Source organism: Oryzias melastigma, linkage group LG8 (genome assembly GCF_002922805.2).
Source record: "Oryzias melastigma strain HK-1 linkage group LG8, ASM292280v2, whole genome shotgun sequence".
In the NCBI taxonomy this organism is placed as follows: Eukaryota; Metazoa; Chordata; class Actinopteri; order Beloniformes; family Adrianichthyidae; genus Oryzias; species Oryzias melastigma.
In genome coordinates, this window is record NC_050519.1 from 19,170,134 (window position 1) to 19,181,171 (window position 11,038).

At 39.2% G+C, this 11,038-nt stretch overlaps 1 protein-coding gene across 2 annotated transcripts in view; it reads left to right on the forward strand.

Moving 5' to 3' along the window:
* Positions 1–487: 487 nt before the first annotated feature.
* zmp:0000000896 (caspase recruitment domain-containing protein 11) overlaps positions 488–11,038 on the forward strand; it is a 20,127-nt gene continuing 9,576 nt past the window's right edge. Inside the window, exons 1-13 of one of the 2 annotated variants that reach the window (XM_024271308.2) lie at positions 488–737; positions 2,033–2,272; positions 3,767–3,904; positions 4,961–5,147; positions 5,251–5,389; positions 6,818–7,009; positions 7,085–7,204; positions 7,302–7,427; positions 8,728–8,904; positions 8,982–9,074; positions 9,350–9,386; positions 10,804–10,838; positions 10,915–11,003. In XM_024271308.2, coding sequence (XP_024127076.1) covers positions 731–737; positions 2,033–2,272; positions 3,767–3,904; positions 4,961–5,147; positions 5,251–5,389; positions 6,818–7,009; positions 7,085–7,204; positions 7,302–7,427; positions 8,728–8,904; positions 8,982–9,074; positions 9,350–9,386; positions 10,804–10,838; positions 10,915–11,003 — 1,580 coding nt within the window. In that variant the 5' untranslated portion in view covers positions 488–730. The remainder of the gene's footprint in view (positions 738–2,032; positions 2,273–3,766; positions 3,905–4,960; positions 5,148–5,250; positions 5,390–6,817; positions 7,010–7,084; positions 7,205–7,301; positions 7,428–8,727; positions 8,905–8,981; positions 9,075–9,349; positions 9,387–10,803; positions 10,839–10,914; positions 11,004–11,038) is intronic. The other variant, XM_024271307.2, reaches the window with a different exon arrangement.

Below are 11,038 nucleotides of genomic sequence, written 5' to 3' on the forward strand. Positions count from 1 at the left end.
ACATTTAACACCTAAATACTTGTAATTTTTAACATAAAAGAATATGTTTTTTTTATTTTTCCTGTTGGATAGATTAAAATACAATTTAATAAAAAATATTGACAACGTTTAAATGTTTTCTATATTATTCTAACCTTAAAAGTGTCTCTAAACTGAATTTTAACCACTCTAAACAATTCAAGAGCACTGTGAAGTCTCTTCATTTTTTCTAAATGGCCTACTTCTTCGTTATCTGCTTGTTGATGGGTTAGTGTCACTCCTGAGGTGGAATGAGTCAGAGCCGTATAGCTTTAAGACTCCAGCCGAATCAAAGGTCAACAGACATGAAAAAGGAAGACAGAAAATCAGAAATCATGGTGTTGAAACAGTCTGTAAACTTATGTAAGAGATCATCTGGGATTTTCTACGAGGAAGGAGCTCCTGTCAGTAACTTTTTTCCCCAAGCGGAGCTCCAGTCAAAGCTCAAAGGTGAGTTACTGTTCAGATGAATCATCATTTCTCCAAAACATGCATCTAGTTACAAAAAAATCCAAGAATTGTAGAGCTGACACTGAATATTTCACAATCCCTTCTTTTATAAGCTTTGGGTTCAACGCGCCCTCTAGTGGTCGGTTTATGGCTGCTTCTGCGCGTGCTCATTGGTCAGGAGAAGACTTTCCTCGTCGCTCCTGGTGGGGTGCGCGCTCGAAGGAGTCGGCTCTGAGCTCAGAGCCAAAAACAGCAGGGAGACATGAGCGGTAAGTCAGCTTTTGACTCGTCTTTAAGTTGATTCTGCTTCATTTTCCTGAGGAGTGAAGAAGGAGCTTCTCTGTCTATAAGGAGAGAACTTTAACCTACTTTATGAGGGTCAGAAAGTCCAATAAAATCACTACTGTTTTTTTTTTACTATGAAATGGTTCACATTTAAGTCATAGATATGGTTTTATAGTTAGTTTGAATCTTTAAAAGTGATCAGTACCACTTTTTAACTAAAATATAATAAATCCTAATAGAAATGTAAATATTTATATCAAAAGGTTTAATCTACAATGTCATTTTGCTTTATTATTTTCAAAGTTATGACTTTTGTTGGTTTTAAATATTGGGATTTAAATTCCAGATTGGTAATCCAGAGCAAAATGTGTATTCTTGTTTTCCTGGATTTAGTGTTGCCGTCCCAAAATAAATTAATAAATAAATAAACAAAAAGTCTTGTTTCAAAGTAATAACAGAGATTCCTGAGTGCCCCGACAGGCCCAGGCCTGCAGGAGAAGCCACTCTCACATTATCAGTGAATCAGCTCTTAAAAGATGCTTTTCTGTTTGCCTGCAGGCTTAAACAAATGCAGACTTTATTCTATGCATTCATGTTACAGATTGTTGCTTCTGTCATTTTTTTTTTCTTTAAAAAAAGAAACTTTATTGCAGGTTTTAGAAAGTCGTGATTTGTGTCGGTTGACAGGGTTGTTGACATTTTCCCTCAAGAGTGTGTCTGTGTGTGTTTTCAGGTGTGTGAAATGATTCACAGCCATGTTTTCATTTCTGCATTCTGGGACAATGACCCACAGGGTCCCTCCCCTCCACGGTTTTGTGATCTACACAAGATCAGACATCTCTGCTCTAAAAATAAACCCTCAAAGCCCATCTCTTCACAGTTAAATGAAGCTAATATTTGATCTCATCGGCTGGAGTCCAGGCGGATGCGTTGGTGGGACTGAAACTCCCACACTGAGGGTTTCCAAAAAGCAGCTGTTTCATTTCCTCACTGCAGAGCAGATCCAACTTTGCTTTATGAAGGTTTGGTTATATATAGACTCTCAGCGTGGAGCAACAAACAAAGCTTTGTGATTCAGGAGCTTTTTTTATGGAACTGTTCATAAACGTTTGGCTCAAAAACTGTTGCAGAGATGCAGATAAGACTGTGGTTTTGGAGAGTTTTGGAAAAAGTCTGCAGGTTTACCTCACTTCACTGACATGTGACAGAAAGGGAGATAAGGTCTGAAACCTGTAAGATCTCCAACAGATCTCCACCAGATTTCTGTGGTCTCCTGCAGGAGTCATGGTGCAGAGGGAGGAAGACGAAGCCCAGGACGAGGACTGCTCCCCTCCCCAGTGGCTGGAGGAGCGCTGCGAGGAGCTGTGGGATCGAGTGGAGGGCGTCCGGCACAAACTCACCCGCATCCTCAACCCGGCCAAGCTCACCCCGTACCTGCGGCAGTGCAAGGTCATCGACGAGCAGGACGAGGACGAGGTGCTGAACTCCACGCAGTACCCGCTGCGCATCAGCAAGGCCGGTGAGAGGAGGAGGAGGAGGAAGGACATCACAGGGATGACATGCATTAAAAGAATCAACACGCCAAAATAGTTAAAAAAACATTTTTTTTTTGCTTAACTGCTGAAATTCTAAGATTGACTCAATCTTTACACTGATAATTGGAGATTATTATAATTTACAAAGCCTTCCCTTCAGATGTCCTATTGCTGCTGCAACAGACGCTTTAGATAGAATTATATTTAAGTGGAACCTTCATATTTTGTTTTTAAAGCGAATAATGATTTGTATAAGGCAGGGGTCTGCAACCTTTAACACTAAAAGAGCCATTCGGTATAGTTTTTCACAGATGAGAACCACAAAATATCAGTTCATTGTTAAAAAATACACAATATTTATGCTTTTTGTCAATTAATTTTATAAATGTAACTTAAATGCTGCAATAATTTAATTACAACAGTGTCTATCTGTTTATATATATATATGTATATATTTATAGGTATAAAATAGGTGTGACTTATTTTACTTTCAACAGCAGCACACACTAGTTCCTTTCAAAATAAAACCCACCTTGTTCAAACAGGTCCTCCTTCTGCTCCAGCTTTAGTTATATTACAGATGCAAGATACTCAAACATGATGGTTTTTATCATTAGGATTTTGGTGTTCCAGCATATTTTTTTCCTTTTTACTCTTAGATATAAACAAAATTTTAGTAGAATTAATTTATTTAAAAAAAGTCAAAACATTTAGAATAAACTGAGCTTTTTATTTTCTTTCTCTAAGATGTGAGGCATAAAACTCTAAATCATTTTAAACTGTATTTGTTGAAAACTTTTACCACTTTAGTATAATTGACCAAACTAAAACATTTATTTTATTTGACTAACTATAAATTAAAAAACAAATTTAAAGAACATTTTCTACAGAATTCTGACGATAAATTCAACCTTTTTTGCTTAATTGTTTGACATTTAAAAAAATTCAATCAGAAATGACAAAACTTGAATAACTAATCTATTATGTATTCAATCATTAGCATTTTTCATTAAAGCTAAAGAGCCACAATAAAGGGTTAAAAGAGCCACATGTGACTCCGGAGCCACAGGTTGCAGACCCCTGGTTTAAGGGATCTGAGTACATTTGATCCAGATTCGGACGTCCACATAAACTGAAATGCTTTTATGAATAGGGAAGCAGCTCTTTTTAGAGCAGACACGCAGAACACTTCAGTTTTTGCAGTACACAGAGTCAGTTTTAACTTAAAATATTTTGTTATTTTAATGTGATAACTCATTTCTTAAAGAGATTTGAACAGTGGGACGGAAGAACTGTATTCCAATAAAAAAGCAAGAACTAAAAGTAATAACTAGAGATGAGGAGGGTGAAGATGAAGGATTCAAGTCTCCAAATGGTGTCTTGCAGCTTCAGCAGTGAAGGGTAGATGTCTGTAGGAAGTCTGACCTTTGATCTGAAAGCTGTTTCTGTTTTTAACCAGGAATGTTTTTCTGTCTCAGGCCGTTTGCTGGACATTCTCAGAGGTCAAGGCCAGCGAGGCCTTCAGGCCTTCATGGAGTCGCTGGAGTTTTACCATCCAGATCAGTACACACAGCTGACCGGACAGAAGCCCACGCAGCGATGCTCCTTGATTCTGGGTAAGCTGCAGTTTCTCATGTGAAACGATTAAAAAAATCAGACTGACATTAGTTAACTTACAAAATGATGGAGTTCAAATTGAACCTTGGGGATCTTCTTAAAAAATATATTTCATATTTAAAAACTATCTTTATTTCCAGTGAGTCAAATGATGTTAAAGCTTTTTTAGAGTCACAGCTGATTATTTCTCTGATCAGTCAAATGTTTAGCACAAGCTGAATAAATAAAGCACATTTTTAGGCTTTTATTTACTACAAGAGCTCATTATAAGTTTGATGGCTGCAACAAGTCTTGAAAAAGAGGGAAAACGTCACACCATGTCATTTTCTAAACAGTAAGAGTTTCTAGAGTTTTGTGTTGGAATTTTATCCCATTCCTGAGCACATTGGAAAAATTCTCTGATTATAGATCTGTGTCCCTTCCACACAAAGATTTATCCAGTTTTTATTATTTTTTTATGCACTTCACGTTTAAAAGATTTTCAAAACCTTTGGTGTTTGACATAAAGTAATGGGATTTTGAAAGTGTTACACATCTTTATATACACTATTTTATTCATTTGACAGAGTCCTACCTTTTTTACTTTTGAAAAACTCCCAAAATCTTGTTACTGAGCTCATATTAATTATTCAGTTACTCTTTCAATTGAATCTTTTTATCCTTTTCCATTTTTTTCAGATCTCTGACCTGTATGAGCCTTTAGGATTAAAATGAGCTAATGGAAGATCAAGAATAGTTTAAAGTTGAACATTTTAATGAGCTGTTGCAGATATAACACTAGATTATTTATTTTTAGAGTCTTTTCCCTTTCATTCTATTCAAATGTTAAAGAATGTTCCAACATCTCTGGAATTTTGGTTGGTAAAAGTTTGAAAAGATTATTTTGAGGCCTAGCAAAGATCTAAATGACCCCGGTCTTAGCTGGTGAGAGATGATCAGATTAAGATGTTCTTTAATCTCACTCATCTGTTTTGTCTCTTTTTGGAAAATGACTTACAACTGCTCCCCAAACAACAACAACACCATCCCACGTTTTTGTTTTTTTTTCTCTGCAGATGAGGAAGGTCCGGAAGGCTTAACCCAGTTTCTGCTGCTGGAGGTGCGGAAGCTGAGGGAGCAGCTTCGGAACAGCCGCCTGTGCGAGCGCCGCCTGTCTCAGCGATGTCGGGTGGCCGAGGAGGAGCGCAGCAGAGCGGAGCGCAAAGCTCACGGGCTGCGTCACGACAACCTGCAGCTTGAAAGGTTTGACCCCCAATAATTATTCTAATTTAAAAAAACAAAATAATTAATAATTATTAAAATTATTAATAAAAAAAATAATATTCCTGTTGTTGTGTGTTTAAAGGCTGCGGCAGGACTGGGAGTCTGCCAGCAGGGAGCTGGGGAAGCTGAAGGACAGACACCTGGACCAGGCGGTGAAGTACTCCAGAGCGCTGGAGGAGCAGCACAAAGCCACGACCCGAGAGAGGGAACTGCTCATGCAGGTGAGTCGGTCAGAACAGCAGAGGTAGAAGAAATAAACTTCACAGGACGTGTTCATTTGTTGTTTCAAAGCTTTACAAACACGGCTTAAAACTGTGACGGGCTCAGAAATGCCTTTCAAGCAACCTCTTCCATTAAAAGTCTATGTAAACACTGGCAAATGCTTCTGTCTTCAACACTCTTGTGTTCATCGGAATGCAAGTTTTTAAGTCCGTTTTTGGGGTTGAATTGAATGCCCAACAAAAGTTAAAGCAGTTGAAATTTGATCAATCAGGGACCCGAATTTGGTAGTGATGTAAAGGTTTTCAAAACACGGAAATGCTAACTATTTGGAATTTCTTGTGGAGAATAAATTAATAATCTAGTCTAATAAACTCCTCAAACACAAGAGGCAGTTTCCTGGAGACTCCCCTGTGCATCTGACAGTATTACTGTCCTCCTACCACCATGTTTAAACACTGCATTCATCTAAACCTCAGTGTGAGCCTCCTTGGGTTGTCCGATATCTCCACCTACTGACAATAACACCATGTCTAACAAATGTGGGAATATTCATTCCGAGCCACTTCCATCTGTGAGTACATGCGCTAGTATTGGGCAGTACCAGTACAGTGTGAATACCGTATGCTAAGACCAAATCCAAATTCTTCCCCCACCTCTAAATTCAGCCCTCCAAATAGAGAGTCATGGAAATATACCAGTAGTGCCTTCAAATTCTGACCCCACTTCCACTCGATGACTTCATTAATAGTTTAGCTTTTAATGTAAATATGATTCATTCGTTTGTAAATTTGGTGAAATCCTTTAAAGTTTCTGTAAAACTTGTGTATGTTATGCTCATGGCCAAGAAGACTAGCAACCTCTTTGTGGAAGCTAATGGGGATCCAAATAAACAAATGAGCTATTAGTCCCCGGTTAGCTCCATTAGTTAGCGTGTAGCTGTCCGTGCTCGGAAATACACAAAAACATTGGTTTTATAAATTTGAAAAGTCATGCTATAACAAAAAAATCCTCAATTACATTTAAATGTAAACTCTGGTGCATACCCATGTCAAGAAATGTGTTTCTCCTCCTCGTAGACCCTAAAAAATGTATTTTGGACGGCCCTACCCCTCCAAATGCCCCTACGTTTGGAGGGGTAAGGAGAGGCCATAGGGTTGGGGGAAGAATTCAAGTGCGTTGAAGAATGCGAGTTCTGTGGCTTCTTGAATGCACATTCCCGTTTAGTAACCCTTTGCTCTGAGAGCGACCACAACTTTGTGTCTATACGACTCCTCACCTGTGTGGATGTTATCAGCCTCCATTCAGATTAGATTGTGTTGTTGCAGCAGGTCGGCCTCACCGCTGAGGTATAAACTCAGATGTCTTCTGTTTATACAGGAATTTGGTTTTGCTTTACATTTTTGTCATTTTTCTTTTTTTTTCCACAGATAGAGAATCTTAAATCCAGACTGAAAGACTCAGAGAAACAATCACTTGAAGCTCCTGATGGAAGCACATCCTCTTGTGTTGTTTCTAATGGAAGTGATGGCTCTCCGCCCACTCTTCCTAAAAAGTCGCTACAAAACTCGGAGGCTCAGAAAACCTGTGTGTCGACCCCAGCTCCCACCACTGGAGTCATTGTGCGTATTCATCTTTAAAAGTCTGAGAACACCGTCTGAAGATGTTTTTCTAAACGAGCTTCCTCCTCACATCAGGCACTGATGGACATCCTGCAGCAGGACCGCGTGGAAGCTGCCGAGCAGAGGCAGGAGCTCTGCGATCTGATCACCAAACTGCAGCAGGAGCTGCAAGGTGCCGACGAGCTCAGGGGCAAGGTGAGGACATGGATGATGCCATCTAAATCCCCGGATTTAACCAGATTATCTACCCAATCGAGCATTCTTATAAACTTCCCTTTGACTGGATTTGCAGTTGCAGTCTCAGTGTGAGCAGCTGCAGCTGAAGGTGAGGACTCTCCAGCTGGACTGGGAGACCGAGCAGAAGAGGAGCGAGTCCTACTTCAATCAAATCATGGAACTGGAGAAGGAGAGGGACCAGGTCGGTCTGAATCCAGCCTGAAGTGAAGGTCCACACGTTTAAAATTAAAGAGACTTTGCTCCCACTAATGATCAGGTTTATTTCAAAGTCAGTTAAAAAGGAATTTTAGGAAAATTTGGAGAAAGACCCATTTAGATTCTACAAATTAGGACTCTTGTTTTTGTCTCCAGTCTTTCCTGGTTTACTCACTGCTGATCACCTGGCTCAGGTGTGCTCACTTAGTCAGACACTGAATTTCGCTTTGTCTTCCTGCTTCTCCCTCAATCTAAAAGGGTATTTTCCAGATTCTGACTAACCGAACACACCTCAGCAGTAGTCAGTGTGGAGTTAGCAGTGAGTAAGACACGAATATCTGGGAAACAAACAAAGCATTGGCTTCTAAGGACCAGATTGGGATCTCTAAATATTTTCATTTTGATTACTCAGTATGGGATGGTGTCACTTTTTTAAAGATTTACACAGCACAGGGATTTTTTGGCCTGTAAATCTGATGAGTTTTGCTTGTCTGAGTCATCACAGGTGAGGTGGTAGAGGTGTGGAATACAGACGGAAACTGAACCAGAAACAAAATAGAAGGCATCTGGAGAATCCCAAAGGCTGCTGATACCAGCTTTTTGTGACTTGTTTCACCAACTCAGTGTACTTTAGACAACTACCCTTATGGCGTTTAAACATGTTTTTACTAGGACTGGGAATTGATTAAATAAAATAAATTAATCTCAGACTGGGAAAAAATTAATCTCGATTAATCACAATTAACTTTTTCTTTAAGTATTTTCCAACCACTTGTTACTATTGTAATAATCACTAGATGAAATCACACACTAAACTGTACATTTAGAACATTTATTTTTAATAAGGCTGTCAAAAAAAAATCAGATTAATCTCACTTTTGTGTTTTGATTGATCACTAATAATCACAATGTTTTACTAAGTAAGAATGAAATTAGGCGGACTAGAGATCAAATTTTCCTGCATTTTTATTGTCTGAATTTTTTGATGTATCAAGTGTTAACCCAGAAGTTTAATTTGTGTAATTTGTGTGTGGAGGTTCAACTAAGTTGTGTTAATATAAGCGCATTAATTTGGCTTCTCCATTAATTGTGTGCGTTAACGCATTAATGTTCACAGCTCTTGTTTTTACTTCGATTTATGTATCATTTTACTCCTGATTTTCCTATTTTTTTAAAATGAAAACACAAAAACTGTGGAGTCAACTCTATTTTCAAGGCATTTCATCAACTTGTGAGGCTTTTTGTACTAATACTCAAATACATCTGTACTTTCCCTGTTCGACCAGGCTCTGCGGAGCCGCGACAGCCTGCAGCTGGAGTACACCGACTGTCTGCTGGACAAGAACCACCTGCGGAAACGCATCGCAGAGCTGCAGGCCAGCCTGGAGCAGCAGCAGAGGGAGCTGGAGCGAGAGCGGGAGCGGTGGCGGGAGCAGATGGAGCAGACCGCCAGTCTTCACTGCGTGAGTAAAACAGGACCCAGGAGTGTGGCGAGGTAGCAGCGCTGCAGAAACTAATCCTCCCCGTTTCTCCTCCCCAGTCCCACTTGTCTCTGTGCAGTGAGGAGCAGTGCTTTGGCCTCTGCTGCACGCCTGACCTGGATCTGAGCCCCAACCAATCGATGTCTAAAAAGGTCAGAGCTGCCCCCCCACACTCCACACACATATCACATTTAAACCATAAGAGCTTCAGATCTGCCACAGCTTTAGTAACAACTTGCACAACCAAAAACCAACAATAACTGTCTTTTGTAATACAAGCAATGCAACTTGTGAAAAGCAAACTTCCTCAACTTCAATAAGATCCTGTGTTGATAAAGACAATACATTCTTATGCAAGTCTCTGCACATGCCAGCCTGTCTGCACTTGTCACATGTCTCAGTGGGTCAATTACTTTTTCTGTCACAGGCCCAGTTGAGAGGCCAAACGCATGAAACCTCCGGGGGTGAGTCTCCACTTTATACTTAATAATAATAGTTATTATTGTTTTATATATGAGGCATTTTATGAAAAAATGGGACATTATACAGAAGAAAAATAAAAAAAGAATACATAAAAAAAACACATAATGAAACAGCAAGTAACATTTCTTGATTAAATTTTTTTTAAAAAGTGACCTGTAGAATAAGATGACTGGAAGGTTTTTGATGTGATATTAAAATGATAAATGTCTCTTCAGGATCTCTCCCAGAATCTTTACCTGATGGGAAGGAAAACTGCAGATTTGTCAGTTTAAATGAAAAAACTGTCAAGTTTAGATAGAATGGGCTTTTCACTAATTATAGCAACTTTTGTTTTGTCACTGTTTAGTTTTAGGGAACTGTAGATGAACCAGGATTTGAATGTAGAAAGACATGGGTTAATAGGGGGGGGTTGTAAAGTTAGATTTACTAAATAAATTAAGATATACCATTGAAGTTATAGAAGAAATCGGAGGGAGAAGGTAAGTTAGGGAGACTAAAGGTCCCAGTACAGAGCCTTGAGGTACACCAGACGTAACAGAGATGGCTGGGATGTGTGGAACTAAGTGTGCTGTGAAAGTTAAGAATCAAACTAGTTTTTAGAGCAGATATCGTAGAAGAGAGTTGATGGAGCAGTACACCATGGGAGGTCCAGACGAGCACTCAACTTGAGATGGATAACAATAGTGAATTAACTACAGTTAGTTGCCATGAGGAGGCCATTAGGTATTTTTAACAGAGCAGTTCCAACAGGACAAATTACAGACTGGAGAGTTTCTTTGAAGGTATTAGATATGTTTGATCTAAATTAAGTTGAGAAGCAACTTTTTTGAGGATTTTGGAAATGAAAGGTGGATTAATTTGGGGGATCTAGTCAATAAAGGTTCTCATTCATCCAGATGACGTTGTCTTGAAGTTAAATCGTAGCATTTGGACTCATCTCTTTTTACCGATCTAGGACAGTTTTTGGAGAATCAGAATGATTTGAGGAGAGTGGGGGCAATTCCAGCAGTGAGTGAAGAATCACTGATAGCAGGATAGAAGGCAGGATCTAACTACAGATGACTTGGATGGAAATGGAGGGCTTTTATGGAAGAGATTATATAGATATCAGAGTCAGTAGGAATATGAAAAGTGGAGAAAATTTATGAATTTGAGGGGAACTTGTAAACTTGAGACGAGGTTTTGGGGAATTTTTGCATTGAAAAACTGCTTCAATGGAGTTGGTCAGTTGAGATGAGAAGGAGAGGGTTGGAGCAACTTATTGAAAAAATAAAAACACACTCTTGGTGTTGCCTTCATTTAATATATTATAGACAGTGACCAGCTCATCAAAGAGAAAGAGCTTGAACTTTTTCGCCCTGGTTGGAAATTTAAACTAAACTTTCTGATGTTTCACAGAGTCCTGTTCTAACTCGGAGGAGAATCTGCTGCTGGTGAGCATCTAAGCTTCTGGTTCAAAATGAACTTCCAGCTCAGACTCCTAACCTTTGCTAACATGTGTGCCATCAGATGAGAGACGATGAAAAGGAAATAAATCGCCTGTCGACGTTCGCATTTCCTCCGTGTGTGAACTCCATTAACCGAAGGGTGAACACAGAGTGAGTTTATCCTTTTTAAAGCTCTTTCTTTTCTC